The 18,044-nt window shown below is 45.2% G+C and overlaps 1 protein-coding gene across 1 annotated transcript in view; it reads right to left on the reverse strand.

The window, feature by feature from the left end:
- adamtsl3 (ADAMTS-like 3) overlaps nt 1-18,044 on the reverse strand; it is a 192,066-nt gene that overhangs the window by 37,878 nt on the left and 136,144 nt on the right. Inside the window, 9 exon segments of the mRNA XM_005447818.2 lie at nt 2,722-2,851; nt 2,931-3,214; nt 8,434-8,518; nt 9,408-9,555; nt 10,287-10,497; nt 12,652-12,702; nt 14,225-14,363; nt 14,462-14,573; nt 16,418-16,575. Of these exon segments, the coding sequence (XP_005447875.2) occupies nt 2,722-2,851; nt 2,931-3,214; nt 8,434-8,518; nt 9,408-9,555; nt 10,287-10,497; nt 12,652-12,702; nt 14,225-14,363; nt 14,462-14,573; nt 16,418-16,575 (1,318 nt within the window).

An 18,044-nucleotide genomic window follows, 5' to 3' on the forward strand; every position in this document is an offset into this window, starting at 1 on the left:
GTGTCACATGTTCGATGCTCTGTGGGGATTTACAGTAAAGCACGACTGCAGTAGTGTTTAATATCCAACAGTAAATAACTGACGTGTCTTTGGGTTGATACAGCATGTCTGTAAGCTAACTCACTGTGTTATGAAAATATAATAATATGTTTTTTGTTCAGTCCAGAATCCACGTGTTGCTCTGACATCAGCAGGAGCGTCTCTCGGTGCTCAGCAGCCTGCCGGTGTTCCCGGACACTTCACCGCAGCCCGGCCGTCTTATTGTGTTTATTCAGTAAACATGGCGAACACATCGGCCCACAAACAGGCTCTGGCTGCACTCCCGGCTCTCATCCACGTCTTCATTTGAGCTTTCCTCTACTGAGCTTAAAACAAGAACGAGCTTCGGTTTCAAAATAAGCGAGCAGTATCTCACTCTCTGTTCTTCTTACATCAGACCGGACGCAGGGCGCCCGGCGCCTCGTTCTCAGGGTTGTGGTGGTGATTTAGAGACGGGCTGGCACAGCCTTATCTCCTCCGTCAGTCTAGACTGCTGACATCAGCGTTGATGTCGTAAGGCCTTTTCCACCCTCTCTGCTTTCACATCTCATCAAGGCGCAGCAAAGAAAATCGAGCCGAATGTTGGCACGCACAAATACACAAATTTGTACCAAGTTTTGTGCTTTGGAACGTTTTCCATGAAGCACATGGAGTTAAAAACTTGCCCTCGTTAGTTTCACCCGTGTTCAACACATCTGTATAAAGCTGATCATTCGCACCGATGGATCCATCCTGTTACAGGTTACAGAGGCTGCAGGTGACTAAATGTAACTTGAGGTGGTTTTTTGGATCCAGCTGACAGATCACCTGAATGTGTTGTGACAGCCTCACAGTGGTTTTTAAATGTACAGTAGACATCATTTCCATCACCATCACAGGCTCTGAAAATGACTTTAAACCCAGAGGTCTATTAGGAGGGCGCGGCGTCTTATCTGTTTGAGCTACACTTTCATATTCAGATCCTGTCACCTGTGTAAAAAATGACTGTAATAAGTTTGTGGCAGGAATCCAGCATTATCATCTGTTCAGGTTGGATAACGGATGACTCGGTGGAGTTATGGTGTTAACGTATCTTCACAGCGATCTTCACTGAAACACAGTCATGTTTCGGCTAACGGAGGCTCTGCTGTTTATGTACCCATCGCCATGGTGAATCCTCGTACCGCAGCTCCACTGGTGGTGGCATATTATAATGCGCAGACACACTCAACTCAAAGTCGACTGGATGAGTTTCCTGTCCTTCCTGTCCCTGAACTGGGAGCTGATCCAGTGGGAATTTGTTAAAGGAGCTTTCTGGAGACTTTCCTGGATTCCAGCTTTGACTGAACCACCTCTGGATTTTATCAGCTTAATAAAAGCTTCATTGTTGTTGCTCTGTCTTCATTTTTGGCGCTTCTTTCGACATCATGCCAGGATTAACTGATCGGAACAACAAACCTCGTCACTGTGATATTTTGGGCCAGAATGCAATAAACCACAACAAGTTTCACATGAATTTGTATTTGAATGAAACAGGATCAAATACCGAAGTCACTGCATTTTATATGAAGTCAGAGGTCAGTGTGGAGAAATATGACTGTAAACTGTTAGTGGAGGCTCCGTCATGACCCTGTTAAAGATGGAGCCAAAGGAAGCGCCCACCCTCACACATGAACACACACCCTCCACATGTACAGTAATGACTTAACTCAGTGTGTATGGTGTGTGTGTGTCTAATCGTACTGATGTCTGTGACCAGGCTTTTTATTGCAGAGCCAAATCTGTCTTTGGTTGGTGGAAAGCGCGTGGCTTCAATAATGCACAGACTGTTTGTGGAAGTCATAAAATTTAAATCAGAAAGGTTTTCTAAAAACTCTTCTCTGTGAGCCAATAGGAGCCCAGCAGGTGATGTGAGCCTGCATTTGATATTCTGCTGAAAGGTTGACCGGCAGCCAAGCGCACAAATTACAGAGGACAGAAAATTCAGCTGTAAACACTCCAACGCGTCGCAGAGGCCAAGGCTGTGGTTATTTCTGCTCAAGAGCGTCTGCTGGTGAAAAGAGATACAGGCTCCTCTGATTATTCATCTCAATCAAACGTCAACATCTAGCAGCTCGAGAGCTTAAAGATAGAACTGCGTCTTATGGTTTTCATGTGAGCAACACTTGCTGTTCACATGATGACATCTGTGCCAGTCGCTGCTGAAGGCTGTGAAAAAAGGGTTTTCTTGCTATTTTCCTGGAGATACTTTTTATGAAGGACAGAGTCTTCTGCATAAACTGCCATCACTGCTGAACTTTTCCCCACGTATGCAGAGCAGAGCTGACAGATGAAGCAAACACACACCGAAATCCCCAAAAGTTGCAGTTCCACTAATGTCCAGCAGAGGCTGTTCACAGCCTGATGCACAAAGTGTTTGGTCTCTATAGATGATTTCCCCCTTCATAACACCTGTACAGGGGGGAGAAGGTTTTTATAACACAGCTGTTTAAATTGTATTAAGGCTTAAAGTTTGCATTATTAGGGGTGTGGCCTGAGACAGTCCGCTGTAGCTGCTAGTGCAGCTTTTAAAAAGCAACCCCGCCCTTCCTCCTTGACAGAAGAAGCACTAATGTTCATGCTTGTGATGCCCCATCACTGTATTCTGCTCATGCAGACTCCGTGAGCTTTCTCCATGTCTTCGGTGACCTTGCGGTCTCTTACCTTGGGGGGCACGGCTCAGGGTTACAGATGCGGATCATTACCGACGGCCTGCTGGACGGATCGCACAGAGCATCATCCACCTCCTCACCTTGCTTCCTGTTCACACACCTCACCACTGCCGTCTGCTTCCCTGGGCAGAGGAAATACAGAAAAACGTTTAGAAGAAGCATCAGCATTTCAGCTGCGAGCATCCAATCGGCAAACCTCACCGGCAGCACACGTGGCCGAGCAGGCAGTGAAGCCTCTGAAGTCCCAGCTGTGCAGGTCGTCAGCCTGGAACAAAGGAGCACCGTGGTCGCGGACTGCGGTGGCTCTGGCACACGGCCCGTGGTTGCAGGGCCTCTCGAGCTGGGGCCTGTCCCCGCCACACTCCTCCTCTGGAAGGTCCACCTCCGTCTTGGTGAAAGTGAGCAGCACCTGACATTTCACCTCCCGAGTTTGCCTGCCAGGGCCGCAGGTGGTGCTGCAGGGGGACCAGGGCCCGGGTATGAATCTGCACAGGACCAGAGCAAAAGTCTCCAATAAGTCCTTCAGTGGTGACGTCACGTGGTCACTTCAATGTCTGCAAAGCTCGTTTCCAACCTTTTTTTTTGTTACGAGCTTGAAGAGCCTGCATCTGCAATTTATTCATTTAACACTTTTAGAGTGTGATGAATATTTTACTTGCACCAAAGTCATTACAGTTAATTAAAGATAAACTTCTTTGGCTTGAATGGACCTTTGCTGGGTGACCACTTACATGCGTGACTGGTCTAATCATGCTTACGTGTCTGTGTTAAGACAAATGTGCTCATCATCCTGATATTTCTGGTCACTTTTAACATTTTTAAGCAAAATAAAAGATAAATTAAATTAGCACACCCACTATAAAACCCACCCGAAGCTTTAAAACCTTAATAACTGATTTGCCAGACGTCCTTTTTTTTGTCTGTTTGCCTATAAAACAGCAGAAAGTCTACGTATTTATACATTTTTCAAATATAAAAGTGTGTTTTCGCCATTCCTACACATCTACATGTACGTGTTGTTTCCGTGTCATTGCGTGTTGTACGGTGAGCTCATTCACATGAGCCTCTCGACAGCAGGAAGATGGCCGTGACATCACGGCGACATCATGGTGACATCACCCGCAGGTGAGTGGAGCCTTGAGCGAGCGTTTACATCGCTGCCAGCTGCGTGTTTTTGAAACTGGACGTGATGAGTGAGGACGCCGCTCACTCATTGGCTAACAACCTGTGATTGACGTGCTGTTTTCCAGAGGGGGCGCCCCCTGCTGGCCACTACAAATAATGCAGGTTTGAGGCACTTGGAGGAAAAGCAGCAGTAAAGGGAGCTTGTTGCTGGGGGGAACTTTGGGCTAATAAAGAAATGGAAAATTCCAGAGAGGACATGTTTCTGATCAATTCAAGCTGTGATATGACGGTTGTGCTATTGTAGCTTCCATACATGCAGACATGTTTTCATAAAGGATTTTGATTGAACTGCATGATTATTTTTCTTGTGTTGTCTGTTTTCTGTTGAATATCGTGTTGAGTTTCTTTTTTGAATTTCACATTCTCCAACCTCCAAAGATTCATCAATAACGCCTGTCGACATAAAAGAAATACCTTGAAAGAAGTGAACGATATTCACAGATCCTCGAGCGATGCAGAGACACGAATTCCTGAGTTTGAAAATCATTTGTAGGAAAAATAAAGCATTTGAAGTAATTCCCCTTTTCTTCACTCTACAGTCATTTATGGAATCAAGTGAACGTGTAAAACCGACAAACAGGTAACTCACGCAGGACACACGCACCGTCATACTGAGGAAACAGTACAGCCAACGCCGCTGGAATCACTGCTGCCTGGCAGCAAAGCGAAGAATAATAACTGGAGCTGCTTTATGTAATGACAGCCTGAAGCTGCTGACTGGCAGATGCACAGCAGGAAATGTGCGACCGTGAGCTTGTTAAGACAAATAAGCAGAGAGATAAGTTCCCTGGAGGTCAGACTCTCAGCTCCCTGGAGGGGAGGTGGCATATATTTAGACACAGTTCTGTGACTGGAAGGTAGATTAGAGCTCAGACACACCGACTGTCTGACAGGTGAGACGGAAACGTGCAGAAATAAGGAGGGAAACAAACTCAAATGAGAAAACAATAGGCTGCAGAATATAGCTGCGTTCGGGCTGGATTTATAAAACCACGGTATATGTACACGATCAGCCACAACATTAAAGACGCCTCGTCTGCATCAACAGATCCACCCACCGAGGCGTGACTGCAGGACTTCTGGGTAATCCTGTGATGTTTGTCCTGCGTCCCACAAATGATTGACAGGTCTGGGAGTTTATTATCTCTAATGCTAATGCTAACCACACTAACCACAGACACAGTGCTGCTAATTTCACCCAAGTTGGAGCTCAGACTTCCTGGACAATCTGTTAGTGCGGATAACCTCACAGCAGCCATATAGTGATCGCAAAAAGGCTCCAACAGCACAAACATGTGCAGTTCAGGTGAAGCCTGTGTCACCATCCACCTGTCAGTCACAGAGGCCACGCCCCTAATAATGCAAGGGTGTGGTCATGTTTATATCTACTGTAATTAAGACATTTCAACATACGAGTCTATGGTGACTGCTTCGAGTGCGTCACATGCAGCGATGCTGTCAGCTGTGCTGTGCTCGGGTGGAATGGATAAATGCAAAGAGACCCGACGAGCGTCGCAGTCAGTGTTAATAGTACGTGTTTTTCCCCTTTAATATGCTTTTTGCAGCATGCGGTGTAATTACCCCGTTTCCAGTTGGAGCCTCACATGCTCACCAAATTAACATGGCTCAGATAAGATTTGCTTGGCTGCATGTGAAGACGATTTGTTGGCGCCCACTGAGGGCGCGTGCGCGGGAGGTGTTTCAAGAGCATGTTTGCAAAGACTTTGATGAGCAAATGTGTGTCTGCCAAGTGTTTGAGGTGTGTGTGAGCTCAGAAAGCTGATGGATCCCAGGGAGGCTATCAGAGCTGACCAGACCCTGAGCAGCAGGCGATAATCACATGCTTATCATCAGCCGCGGTGGGAGAGGAAACACACCCGGACAGATTCACACAGTCCTGGTGTGTGTGTGTGTGTGTGTGTGTGTGTGTGTGTGTGTGTGTGTAGGATGATATACCTGCAAAGGGTTTATGCTACCTGAAACAGAAGCGTAGACCGTGTCAGAGCAACACGAAGCTCTTACACGGTGTTTCAAGAGTTCTGGGTTCAAGTTTTACTAAATAAAATAAACATGTTCCTCAGTATAAAAGCTGAAATCTCATCTACAAAAGTATGAAAGTCTGGAGACCCTTTGCTTTGGTGATCAGGCGCTCCCCGTCTGCTGTAACGACAGACACAAACTTTTCTGCTAAACTCAAACTGTCAGGACAAAAAGTCTAAAAATACTTTGCAGCTGTAACAGCTTCAGCTCTTCTGGGAATGCTTTCCACAATATTTAGCAGTGTGTTCATGGGAATGGTTGACCATTCTTCCAGAATTGCATTTGTAAGGAAATTTCACAGGTGGCGTCTTATCACAGCACCACGCTGGAGTTCACTGAGCTCCTGAGAGCGAGCCGCTCTTTCAAAAATATTTGCAGGTTTGCCCAGGTGCTTGATTTCATACACCTGTGTCCATGGAAATGATGGAACACCTGAATCAATCATTTGGATGGGTGAGTGAATACTTTTGGTACTAAACCTCAGAGAAACAGGCTGTGGTCTCCTCACTCCTCACTTTTAAAGTGCTTCACAAACCCGAACAGTACAGCTAACAGCTAACACATGATGAAGAACACTTACTGCTGAAGACACAGAGTGAAAGTGGACAGTTTATCTTCAGGTCGTTTTGTCCAACACTTTATTTCTGAGCTTTTGTTCTGTCACTAGTTAGCTAGCATAACCTAATGTAGGACTCGCAGTAACCCACCAACCTCGTCAGCCTCCTCATGTCATGTGTGAGCGTGACGTTTTTGGAGCAGGGCTCCAGGGTCTACAGGAGGTTAACTGACTTGGATTTGGTTTAATGTGCACATGCAGCATGATGAAAGTCACGATTCTCTATGGACGATTAAGTATCAACAAACTAATACGTCACGTTTTCAGTCACAGGATGTCGGAGGCTGAGTGCTGAGACACAGCTGCTGTCCCGGAGGAGACAGAGGTCTCTACACAACCTTCTGATGTGCTCTCCGTCCAGCAGCTGTAACCGGGTCATAAATTACATATTGTTATAATTACACCAAATGTGTTCTAGACCCCAAACCGTTCCTTTATACCTGACTTTTAGGACCTCCAAGCCTGTAGTTATGTTCATTATCAGTTAGAGCCGCTCCTCATCCTTTTCTTCTTCTTCTTCTTTGGTGCAACCCTATAAATATGGAGTACCCCTTTGGCCTCTCCCGCTTTCTAAAATTCCCCTGTGGGAGAGGTTGGCGTCATTTCTCTTCCAACACTGTAAAACACACATATACTGTATATTTAGCCACCCTGATGTTTCACATCACGTGGTTTTAGTTCCATTATTGTCATCATTGTGTCTGTCTTTGCTAGCTGCTGTAAATGTGCAGTACGTCTGTGGTGGGTTGAGCTAACCCTCGTCCCTACTGGTTGGATTTGGTTGTAGGAGCTGGAGCGGGCAAGTTGGAGGTCTTTCTTTCTTTTTACCTTTCATCGTCAGACACAACGCAGGAACACTCCGGCTACACAGCCACCAACTTAATCCAGGAGAACAATAACTTAAACCAACCTCAGACCTGCGTGAGGATTATTTGAGGAGAAGAGTTCTCCAAACACGACTTCCTCCTGAATCACCCAAACTAAGACAGCTTGGGACGAGTTCAAGGAGAAATTATTGACAAATGCTCATCATGGGTAGGAACTGTTAAAGCACTGTGTGTTGTGAACATCATCTTCTTATCTACGCCCCCCACCCTCCACTCATCTCCACCCTGCCTGCACTCACTCCTTCACTTCTCTTGTGCACTATGGAGCCTATCCCGGCTACCATAGGGCAGGAGGCGGGGCACACCTACAGCCTGACGCAGGGCTAACACAGAGAGCGAGGCTCCGCCCACGTGGTGGGATCGAACTCAGGGCCTTCTTGCTGTGCTCGTGCAGCAGTGCTAATCAAACAAACTTTAACAGAAGTTTTTTGACCAGATTTTTATCGTGATTCTTAAATGCTTCTGATTCCTCACTGTTATATTTGGTGTTATATCAATAAAACTGAAATACACACAGTTACAAATTAAACATATAAATGTAATGAGTGCTGTGATAAACTAGGAGAACACATCTGTCACCATGCAGCACATCTGTGCAGAGCTTTCTCTAAAGCACTGCTGTGATGTGCTGTAGTAACAAAGGACTGAATGAATGGAGACACCTTTGAATGGATCAGGGGTGTGTGTGTGTGTGTGTGTGTGTGTGTGTGCTTGTTGTAAAGTTAAGATGCATTGTGAAAGCAGCTGATAGCAGCAGAGTTAATGAGGGGATGATTCGTATTTATGAAAAGAAGACAAGCTGTTTATTAAAAGCACTGAAGTGTGTTGGAGAGCAGACGATAACCCTGATTTCAAACATGTGACAGTGTCGCATCCTGACATCACAGGATGTTTGCTTCTATCTTCATCAAACATATTTACGCTGATGTTTGAGGCACGCATCTGAACCACTGTCAGAATGTGTGTTTGCACTCACGTGGGGTTTTCTGTAGCGGTGTAGTGTTCCTCCAGTTCCTGGGCTTGTTTCGACCAGGGAAGCTTCGCCTCCACTGGCAGGGACTCTGACAGAGAGACAAAAAATTAGAAACACGTCTGACACAGCTGCCGATGTTCACCATCAGCTGCTCCAAGCTCAGCCACAGGTCATATATTTATTTTTGGTACTGTGGTACTTTAAAAAAAACTTTTTCCATTATCACAGCGACAAGTCCATCAAACTCAGTCTCACACTGAAGGACATCTACTGACGACTGTCTGCATCCTGAGAAATGACACAGCGAGTGCGAGCTGGGAGGAAGGCCGGCCTCCAAATGGATGTTATTTAACCAAGACACACATTTCATCCTCACATTTGTTTCCTGTCTTTTATAAAGTTCACAAGACAGATTTAAATATTTGCTAAAGACCCTCCTGTGCTCAACAGCTCAGCGCTGTCCTAATAGTCTTATACAGTCCGCTGTCCAACAAGTGTTTCCCAATTAAATTACATTTACAGCAATAATGCAATAATACTCAATGTCTAGACTAGAATCTGGCACACACACGCACACAGACACACACACACACACACACACACACACACACACACACACACACACACAAAGCTAATAGGCTCAGCAAGGCTGCCAAAGAGTCCTGAGTCACACACAGCAGAAACGAATGGAACAAATATATGAAAACATCTCATAATGTTTGTAAAATAAACATTTAAACTTAAAAAGCGTCTCTGTTGCGGCCTTAACTTATTTAAAACACACACACAGATTCTCGTTTTGCTATTTAGTGAGGACATCTCCTAACCTTAGCCTAACTGTAACCCTGACACTAAAACCACATTTTGAGCCTCAAAAATACCTTCAAACTCGTGGGGACCTGGATTTTGTCCCCGTAAGTATAGTAACATTCAAATTTTTGGTCCCCACAAAGATGTCTAAACAGGTACACACACACCTCTGGGCTTGTGGCAGGCCACGGGGACCAGGCAGTCCTCCTTCACGTGAGGCTTGAGTGACGGTTGGCAGCCTCCGACGTGCTGCCCGCGGTGGTCGATGCACAGAACCACTCGGTAGCGCAGCCCTCGGCCACACGTCACCGTGCACTGCGACGGGACGGTAACGCACACACGTTACCTCACAAACGAATTAACAATCTTAAGTGATTAAGGCTGCATCAAACTGGTGCGTGCAAAGGTTTGCTGTCAGTGAATCGAGCGCTAACTGATGCGTTTGAACATCTCTGATCCAGAAACGCTTTAACTGCTTAGACAGAGCAAATCCAGAGAGTCTGCAATGGTTAGTCCATTTTTACACATGCACCACATCCAGTGAGCCATACGTGGATGTTTCTACAAAACACCCCATTATTAATGTAAAGCAGTAGTAAACGGCATATTGGATGTTGCTTTGTAAATCATTATACAGTCATATATATTATGACTAGGAGTGATTTTGTTTTATAACCTTACAGCAGGTTTGATTAGACTTCAATTATATATACTGGTGTGAGTCTTACTGCAGCTGAAACCAGTTTAGTAATTCAGTATTTGAAATTTTGTCATTTCCAAGTACTTCAGCGAGTGCCTGATATTAAGCTTGGTTAAAAGTTTCGACTGACGTGTTAAACATCATACATGGAGAAAAAAACACCGCCAACAATATTAATAACAGGAAGTCTTATGTCAGTGAATCTTCAGGGATGAATCTTGTGGGTCGGACTTGATTCCGACACAGGTCACATGACTTCTATGAGCCTGCCTGTATTAACTAACTAACATTAACATTTAAAAGTGAATTCATCATCATTTCATGTTCAGCTACTGAAATCACTGACCTGTGACCACTCCATGGCCACCCACTGGGGGCAGGCGAAGGTGTTGCAGATCTGTCGGGCGACAGGTCGCGGGGAGTGCGTGCACTTCCACTCATCCACCTGGGAGAACTGCCCGTGGGCGTCCTCCTCCACACACAGCACACTGCGATCCTGCCAGCCCCCATTTTCACCACAGGACACCGAGCACTGGGTCCAGGGGCCCTGCTCCCAGCTGTGCACACACAGAAGATGCTAAATGAGTTTTATGTACCCAGATACTATGGAAGGTGGAGGTGAGGAGGGGGCAGAACCTTCCTGCATAGAAAGAAACACCTGGAAGTGTGGAGGATGTGATTTGGCTGCTCACCAGCGAGGTCAGCAGCACCTGTGACAGGCAGCGCATGGAGGCAATTAAAGTACTTTAAAATCACACGACTTCAAACCAGAGAACAAAAACTCTGATATTTTTAGATCCAGTGTGGCTGAACCTTTTCTTTCCCCTGTCCTCGCTGCTTCCATGTCTGATCGAAAGGTCAGACATGGTTTTATTACATAAAAGCTGTGAGAATAATCTTAATAAGTAATGATGTATTAACATTTATGCACCAACGTGGAACACGTCTGAATCCCGTTCCTTTCCCCTGGAAGCCTCGTGTGGATCAGTGCAGGCACAGATCCGACACATCCAGGTGGGAACACGAGGATGGGGGGAGACGGAGAGGCAGGACACTTTTCCACAGCTAATGTCGATTCCACTTTACACTTATGTAAGCTATAGATTCAGCACTCAATGAGTACAAGCACACCGTTACACTCTGTCACACAGAAAGGAGGTCAGGGACATTAACGAGGCCATTTCAGAACAATTAAGACTGCAGGACTCTGTCTCATTATGTTGTAATTAGATAAGTGCGGTGATTAACAGTCTGTCTTATTGCATGTGGTGCATCAGCCTCGATAGACTGCAATCAATGCGTGTTCCTAAGACTGAAGTGTAAAACGCACACATCGGACGGCAGTTAGAGCTGGAAGCATCACTGCACTGCATAACTGTCTTTCTCTCTCTCCAGCTCCTTTTTCAAACCAGGCTGTCTGCAGCCGCGCTCATTATGCAACTCCACTGACAATGACAACGATGTCTAATGCTTCTTCCAGCCCAACAAAATGCTGGAGATTCGTACACTGCACAGAGTTCAAAGGTAGGTCAAAGGTTAGAGTGGCTGATGGGTGCACACTGTTCAGGACTGGGGTCTACATGTGATGCACGGTGTATACGTGGGTGGGAAACTGAGGGTACACTGATAGAGATGCTTTCATCTCCAGTGCACAAAGTTTGCAGCTTAAAGTGTGTGCTTCCGGAAAATACACACATTTTAAATGCAGCTCTTCAGAATATGTACATTTACATGCATGTATGTAAAAATCTTACAACAAACAAGGTTCCCAATGAAATCCTAGACCGTCACTGTGCACCAAGACTGGAGCTCCGCCTCCTTGGACGGTCTGTTAGTACAGTGACCTCACAGCGCCATGTTATTGGTCATATGATGTCATTAAAATGCTCCAACAGCACAAACAAGGTGCAGAGGTCCAGTTCAGGTGAAACTAACAGACAGCTAGCAGAGGCCACAAAGAGGCCACGCCCCTAATAATGCAAACTTTAAAGAGGTGATTTATAAAAACATAAATGATCCACAGAGACCAATCCGTTTGTCAGGCTGCAAACATGTTTATTTCTGCTATGAAGTTTTAACATGGGAGTCTATGGGGACTGACTCACTGCTGCCTCTGCTGGGTGGCAGAGGTACTGCAGGCTTTGCCACTTTAATTTTGAGGCTCTAAATATGACACCGTCACGTCAAAAATAATAAGCATAATTCTGTCCTCTGTTTAAGCGTAACAGTCACCAGTGAGACCAGTGCAGCAGTCGCTGAGCGAACCGAGCTGCAAACTCCACATGCACGAACTTAGTTTTGGGAGGAACTACATCAAAAATTCAAACGCAAACGGTGGAGCGCTCTCTCCCTAAAGAATAGAAAAGAGTCAGAGTGAAGATGAGAGAGGCTTTTGTTGATTGAAGGGTAACGCTGTGGAACACCACGGACAAACTCTTTCATTTTTCTCATGATTGAAGATAAAAAGTCAGACTTTTGTGGAAGGAAGATTTTTTTAAATAATTCACAATGTGTCTACTTTCAGACAAAATCATCTTAGCAAAAACTGAAGTAACTAACACAAACTATTTTTAACTAAAGTTATAACTGAAACTCTGATCGCTGTGGTTTCAGCGTCTTGTGTGAGGCTGTAATGTACTTTATTTTTACTTTAGAGTGCATCGAGGTTCGTTTAACACTTTGAGTATATCTCAAGAGTTAGAGGTACTCACCGAGGCAGAGGCTGGAAGCGGTCATGAGGCATCACTGCTTTGAATCCATCACTGCAGGAGACAAATGTGATAATGATACCACACAGCAGCCTCAGAGGTCATACTGTACATGATAAGTGCCGCACACGTTTGTCCTTCAAAGTCAGAATAAAGTAATAGGGCGTGAAAGGCAAACACTGAAGACATCGTTGTTTAGGATCACTGCTTCTTAGTTTGATAATAAATGTCTCCGATATTTCCATATTTGATTTTTTTGGCCTGGTTTGTAGTAATCTGGATCATTTTGGTCTGAGCCACTGTGACCTCTGTCACATGGAGGTAACGGAGTTTAACCTGCTTTGAATCACCCGCCAGAAAGTCCAGATGAAAGCTACACGAAGCTTCGCTAAGAGCTCGCTCGAGGCTGTCGGTTCAGATGAACGTCTGCAGCATATATAACATATATTCCTACAAACACTGTTAAAATCACTATCAAACACATTCTGTCTTATTTGTTTAATCCATCATTAAAGCTCCTTTAAGAATAAAAGTTGTGACACAGCTCAGGTAACACTCGTGTTCACAATCACCTTTGTGCAACCCCCAATAAAAGCCCCAAAGAGAAAACGAACCATTATAAGAAAGACATGAGCTCATTTTGAATTTGAAGGCAGCAACACGTCTCTCGCAGCTGGACAGCTCCGTGTTTCCACTTTAACATCAGCCTGTGAGCTGAGGAGAGCAGCTGCAGAGGAACGATGTCCCGTTCTGGTCTGATGGAGGACTCGAGCTGCTCTGCTTCGTCCTGTTGTTGCTTTCATGATGCTCCAGATGTTCTCAGCTGGTCAAAGGTCTGGGCTGCAGGCGGGCCGGTTCAGCACCGCACTCTTCTCCTACGAAGCCGTGCTGCTGATTTAACATCGTCCTGCTCAAACATGAAGGCCTTCCCTGAAAATCTGGATAGGTCTGACCTCAGATCAGTTTCCACTTTGCTTCAGTCCATTTTAAAGGAGCTTCGGTCCAGAGGAGATGGCGCTGTTTCTGGATCCCGGCCACATCTGGCTTCTTCCCTGCATGATGGAGCTTTAACCTGCACGTGTGGACGGCGCGCTGAGACACGTTACTGCCATCGAATTCCAAATGAGCTCATATTTTATATGAAATATTAAAATCTCTCAGTTTAAATATTTGATATGTTTTCTGTGTTCTGTTGTGAATAAAATATGTCTTTATGTGATTTGCGAATCATCGCATTCAGGCTGAATGCAGCTCACAGACTCGTGCATGTGTTAGATCATTTGTATTATATGTTTAATGAAGATGTGAATGCATTCAACTGGACCTTTCTTTTTTTTCAAAATATGAAAATATTCCTCATTGATGTCAATGAAACTAATATGGGGGACGCTGGTGTTTGATCCAACAGCTCCCAGTTTCAACAGTGGAGCTCGCGTGCTGTGGTGTCAGCGTGCCAGATTTAAAAACGTTGACACTAATCCGTCGGCTACAGCTGACACGCTGCAGCGGAGGAGACGACTATAAACATGTAAAAACAGTGTGGATGCCTAAGCTGCTACGCTGCAGCTGTCCGCACCTCTCCGGGCAGGGGTCCATGTTGCACTCTTTCAGCTTTGGAGTGGGTTTGGTGTTCTCAGGGTAGCTGTTACAGTGGTGCTCGGGCAGCGTCTGGTTGGACCGGATGTCTGTGCACTCGGCAGAGTTCAGCTGGTAGCCTGAGGGAGGGAAGCGACCACGCTGTTACCGCTCTCACACTCTAAAAGATTCTAAGTGAATCTAAAAGCATTTTTAATCACGACGACGGTCACCTCACCTCCTCCGCATGTGACCGAGCAGGGGAAGAAGTCAGTCTCTCTCCACTGGTATCGAATTGGTTTGTAGAACAGAAACTGGACAACGGTGTCCTTGGAGCCTCCGTACTTTATCTGCACAGCACAACAGAAGAGGGTGGACACAGCAGGCAGAGGGAAGAAGGACAAAGTCAAGCTCTGCATGTTAGAGGAGCCTCCGCTGAGTTTATCAAACCAAATCTACGCAGTAATGCAGCCGTTTTCAAGCATTTAGTCCTAAAGATGAACCTGTAAAAATACAAAAAGGTTTAAGGCTTTTGAAATTCCCATCATAAAGTGAAGGACTTGATCCTTACAGCTTTCAAACCGTTGCTTTGGTAAGACGAGCACTTTCCAGCAGCCCTCCTTTTTTAATATAAAAGGCGTTTGAGTCATTCATCACACACTCTGCAGCTCTGGATAAGATTTAGCTTTGTGCACTGAAAGCATCGTCTACACACCGGGCTTTCAGACAGATGGTAATGTGTCATATTTGTCTCCAAAGTAATTGCAATTACAGAGCGTAACTGATAGCATACCCGCTGCGGCTGGGCACCAGTGGGCACAAAGACGAGGAAACAAAAGAGCGGAAGACGAGACTGAATAAGTTTCTGACTGAGCTGAATTAATAAAACAACGCAACACTTTAATCTGCAAAATTCTGCCCTCCAGCCTGCATGAAATAACCATAATCTGCAGCTTGTGCCCACATCGGCGGGCAGCCGTGGCATCGCAAACTGAGTCGGATTTGATTCCAGAACGTGAGTCTGACCGAAACACGCACCTGAGTAATCGGGTCCAGGCGGGCGAGGATCAGCGCTCTGATCCCAAAATGAACCGGATAAATCATCCACATGAGGCTGGTGTCAACACAGAATACAGCAGACTTTTGTTTATCTGATGGGATACGATGCAGAAACTGCGTCTGCTCCATTAAACTGTCGTTTATTTCCTGACAGTAATGACAGCGGCTCCATGTTAAAGGATAAGAGTGGAGTTTCTGTCACTCAGGCAGGTCAGAGCAGCCTTTGGTTGGATGGATTTTCTAGAAACCATCATATTGATTGATGATGGTTTTGCTTTTTCAATTAATCTGCATTTGGAAACTCTGACTTAGAGATTTGAGCTACAAATCACGTCACGATCGACCATCTCCGATCTATAAAAACCTCATGGTGCAAAGTTTAAACATATTCAGTGAGTGAAATTAATACTTCCTTTGAATAAGACGACCTACTAATACTTGTGGTACAACTTTTCATATGAAAATTGCATTTTCTTAATTTGTGTGACTAAAAATTTCATATTAAAAGATTTTTAATACGATTTCTTTTACATTATTGTGAAATTCAACTACCATTCAGAAATTGTCACTAGTTGAATTTGCGAGGTTTTTATGTTTTTATTTTTTGATTAGTCCAAACTTTGGACCATAAAGTTTTTATGCGACGGGCGGACGGCTGAGCAGGAGCGCACGTTGATTTGCGTCAGTGAAACGCAGCAACAAAGCTGTTCTGTAGTCTACAAGCGTTGCTGGACCTTTAACTTCTTCAGACCCACACAGACTTTTCCACGGATGTGTAGAGAAGAATATCTGTTACTCCGAAATGCTTTTATCTCGTGCAGACAGCCGACTGTCGACGCCCCACTACGAGCTCGTCTTTTCTATGAGTGGAAAATAAAGGAGGGCTGTGATGCAGGTAGTACAAAGTGGAAAATGCATTTCTACTTAGGCCTCATTGACAGAAATTCTAATAGTGCCGCAGGCAACGAGCTCTCAGTCTCATTAAAACAATGCCTCGAAAGCCAAATATTCCGCAGCAGCCTGTTTTATTTATGTTTGCGCTCTTGTATCTGTGATAAAATATGTACGTGAGAAGCTCAAAGTCCTCAGGCTGTTTCACTATGAAGATAGGCCTGGCCTCATTCCTTCGCTTCACCTTGATGATGTAATCAGCGCCGAGTGGGCCGTGCGTCCTGAGTGTCTGCCGGTCGTTCCCCCTCTGAAAGTCCAAGGAGGTGTTTCCTATGACATAGGAGCCCGTCGACTGCAGACCGGCCTCCTCCTTCCTCCCCTGAAGAGACACGGCTTCAATAACTGGCAGAGAGACAGAGCAGGAGGGAGCGTTATTAAAGCACACGCACATGCAGTATTAACTTCATGCTTTAGAAATGCAAATGTCTGAAATGTGACGCGCAAACCCAACTAGACTGGGTGTGAAATGTGTTGCTTACTTTCACCAAGAGGAAGAAAGTTCTTATCTAATACTGGAGATAAAAACTAGAGATCTGTGTGACTCACCTCGTTAGCTTAAAACACAGAGAAGACGATTTTTTGGGAAGCGTTACAATCAGAGACATTATGGCAAACAAGGTAACAAAGACACAACAACCAAATCTGTAACAGCTGTGGGGTCTTCTTTAGGATTTTAAAACAGTACTGCACTGGAAACTGCTGATTTCACAAAGGTGCTCAATTCAATGTTATTTACACAGCGCCAAATCACAACAGCAGTCGCCTCAAGGCGCTTCATATTGTAAGGTAGACCCTACAATAATGCATACAGAGAAAAACCCAACAATCATATGACCCCCTATGAGCAAGCACTTTGGTGAAAGTGGGAAGGAAAAACTCCCTTTTAACAGGAAGAAACCTCCTGCAGAACCAGGCTCAGGGAGGGGCGGGGCCATCTGCTGTGATTGGTTGGGGTGAGAGAAGGAAGACAGGAGAAAAGAAAAGTCTTATGTTCAGCGTACTCCAGAACGGTGAGTCATGTTAAAGTCCCACATGTTAGGTATCCCCTGTTTTAAAGGCAAAAAGATACATATAGTAGAAAACAGAGACTTTGCATCAGTAGTAGGTATATTAAGATCCAGTATCAGGTCCTGTGTTCTGTCAAGTGAGATAAAAATATAGTTTTTCCTCTTAGAGTTTGTTTTACTGTGAACGGTGCTGCTCTGGTTCTGGCCGCAGGTACAGGTCTGAGATCTGTGAGTTAGAGACTAAAAGGTTGCTGTACTTCATTCCAATGAGTAAAAATCAGTAGTAATATGAATGAACAGGTACACAGGCCTGTTACATTAAAGCACCGAGTTCTCACAAGAGATCCAAGGCCGTCTCCAAGAGGTGCAAACCACATGGGTATAAAAACGTCGCCCTCACTTCACTGGCAGTACTGAGACTGCTCTAATCACTCAGAGTTTCCTGTAGCCTCTTCACAGCCGCGTCCTCCAGCTCCTCCTGGGGGATCCTTACACTTTCAAAGGCCAGGAAAGAAGAAGCAATTCCACTGGTGTGTCTTTGGGTCTATCCCTGCCAGATGCATCCAAAGAACCTCCAAAGAGAGCCGTATTCAGACTCCAGCAGTGTCTTAATATGACGGGCAAGAAGAGCAGCTCTGCTCCTTCTGACTGTTTACACTCTACAAATGTGTCGAGCCTTGGAATAGAATTAGTTTGCCGTTTGTGTGACTTTTGGTTGCTATCCACAGCTCATTAACCCGTTTAAACCGACGGGAGCGCCACCATAGCTTGCCCATATTATGAAATTCCTGCTGTATTTGGTTC

The sequence above is a fragment of the Oreochromis niloticus genome, linkage group LG1 (genome assembly GCF_001858045.2).
Source record: "Oreochromis niloticus isolate F11D_XX linkage group LG1, O_niloticus_UMD_NMBU, whole genome shotgun sequence".
Taxonomy (NCBI): Eukaryota; Metazoa; Chordata; class Actinopteri; order Cichliformes; family Cichlidae; genus Oreochromis; species Oreochromis niloticus.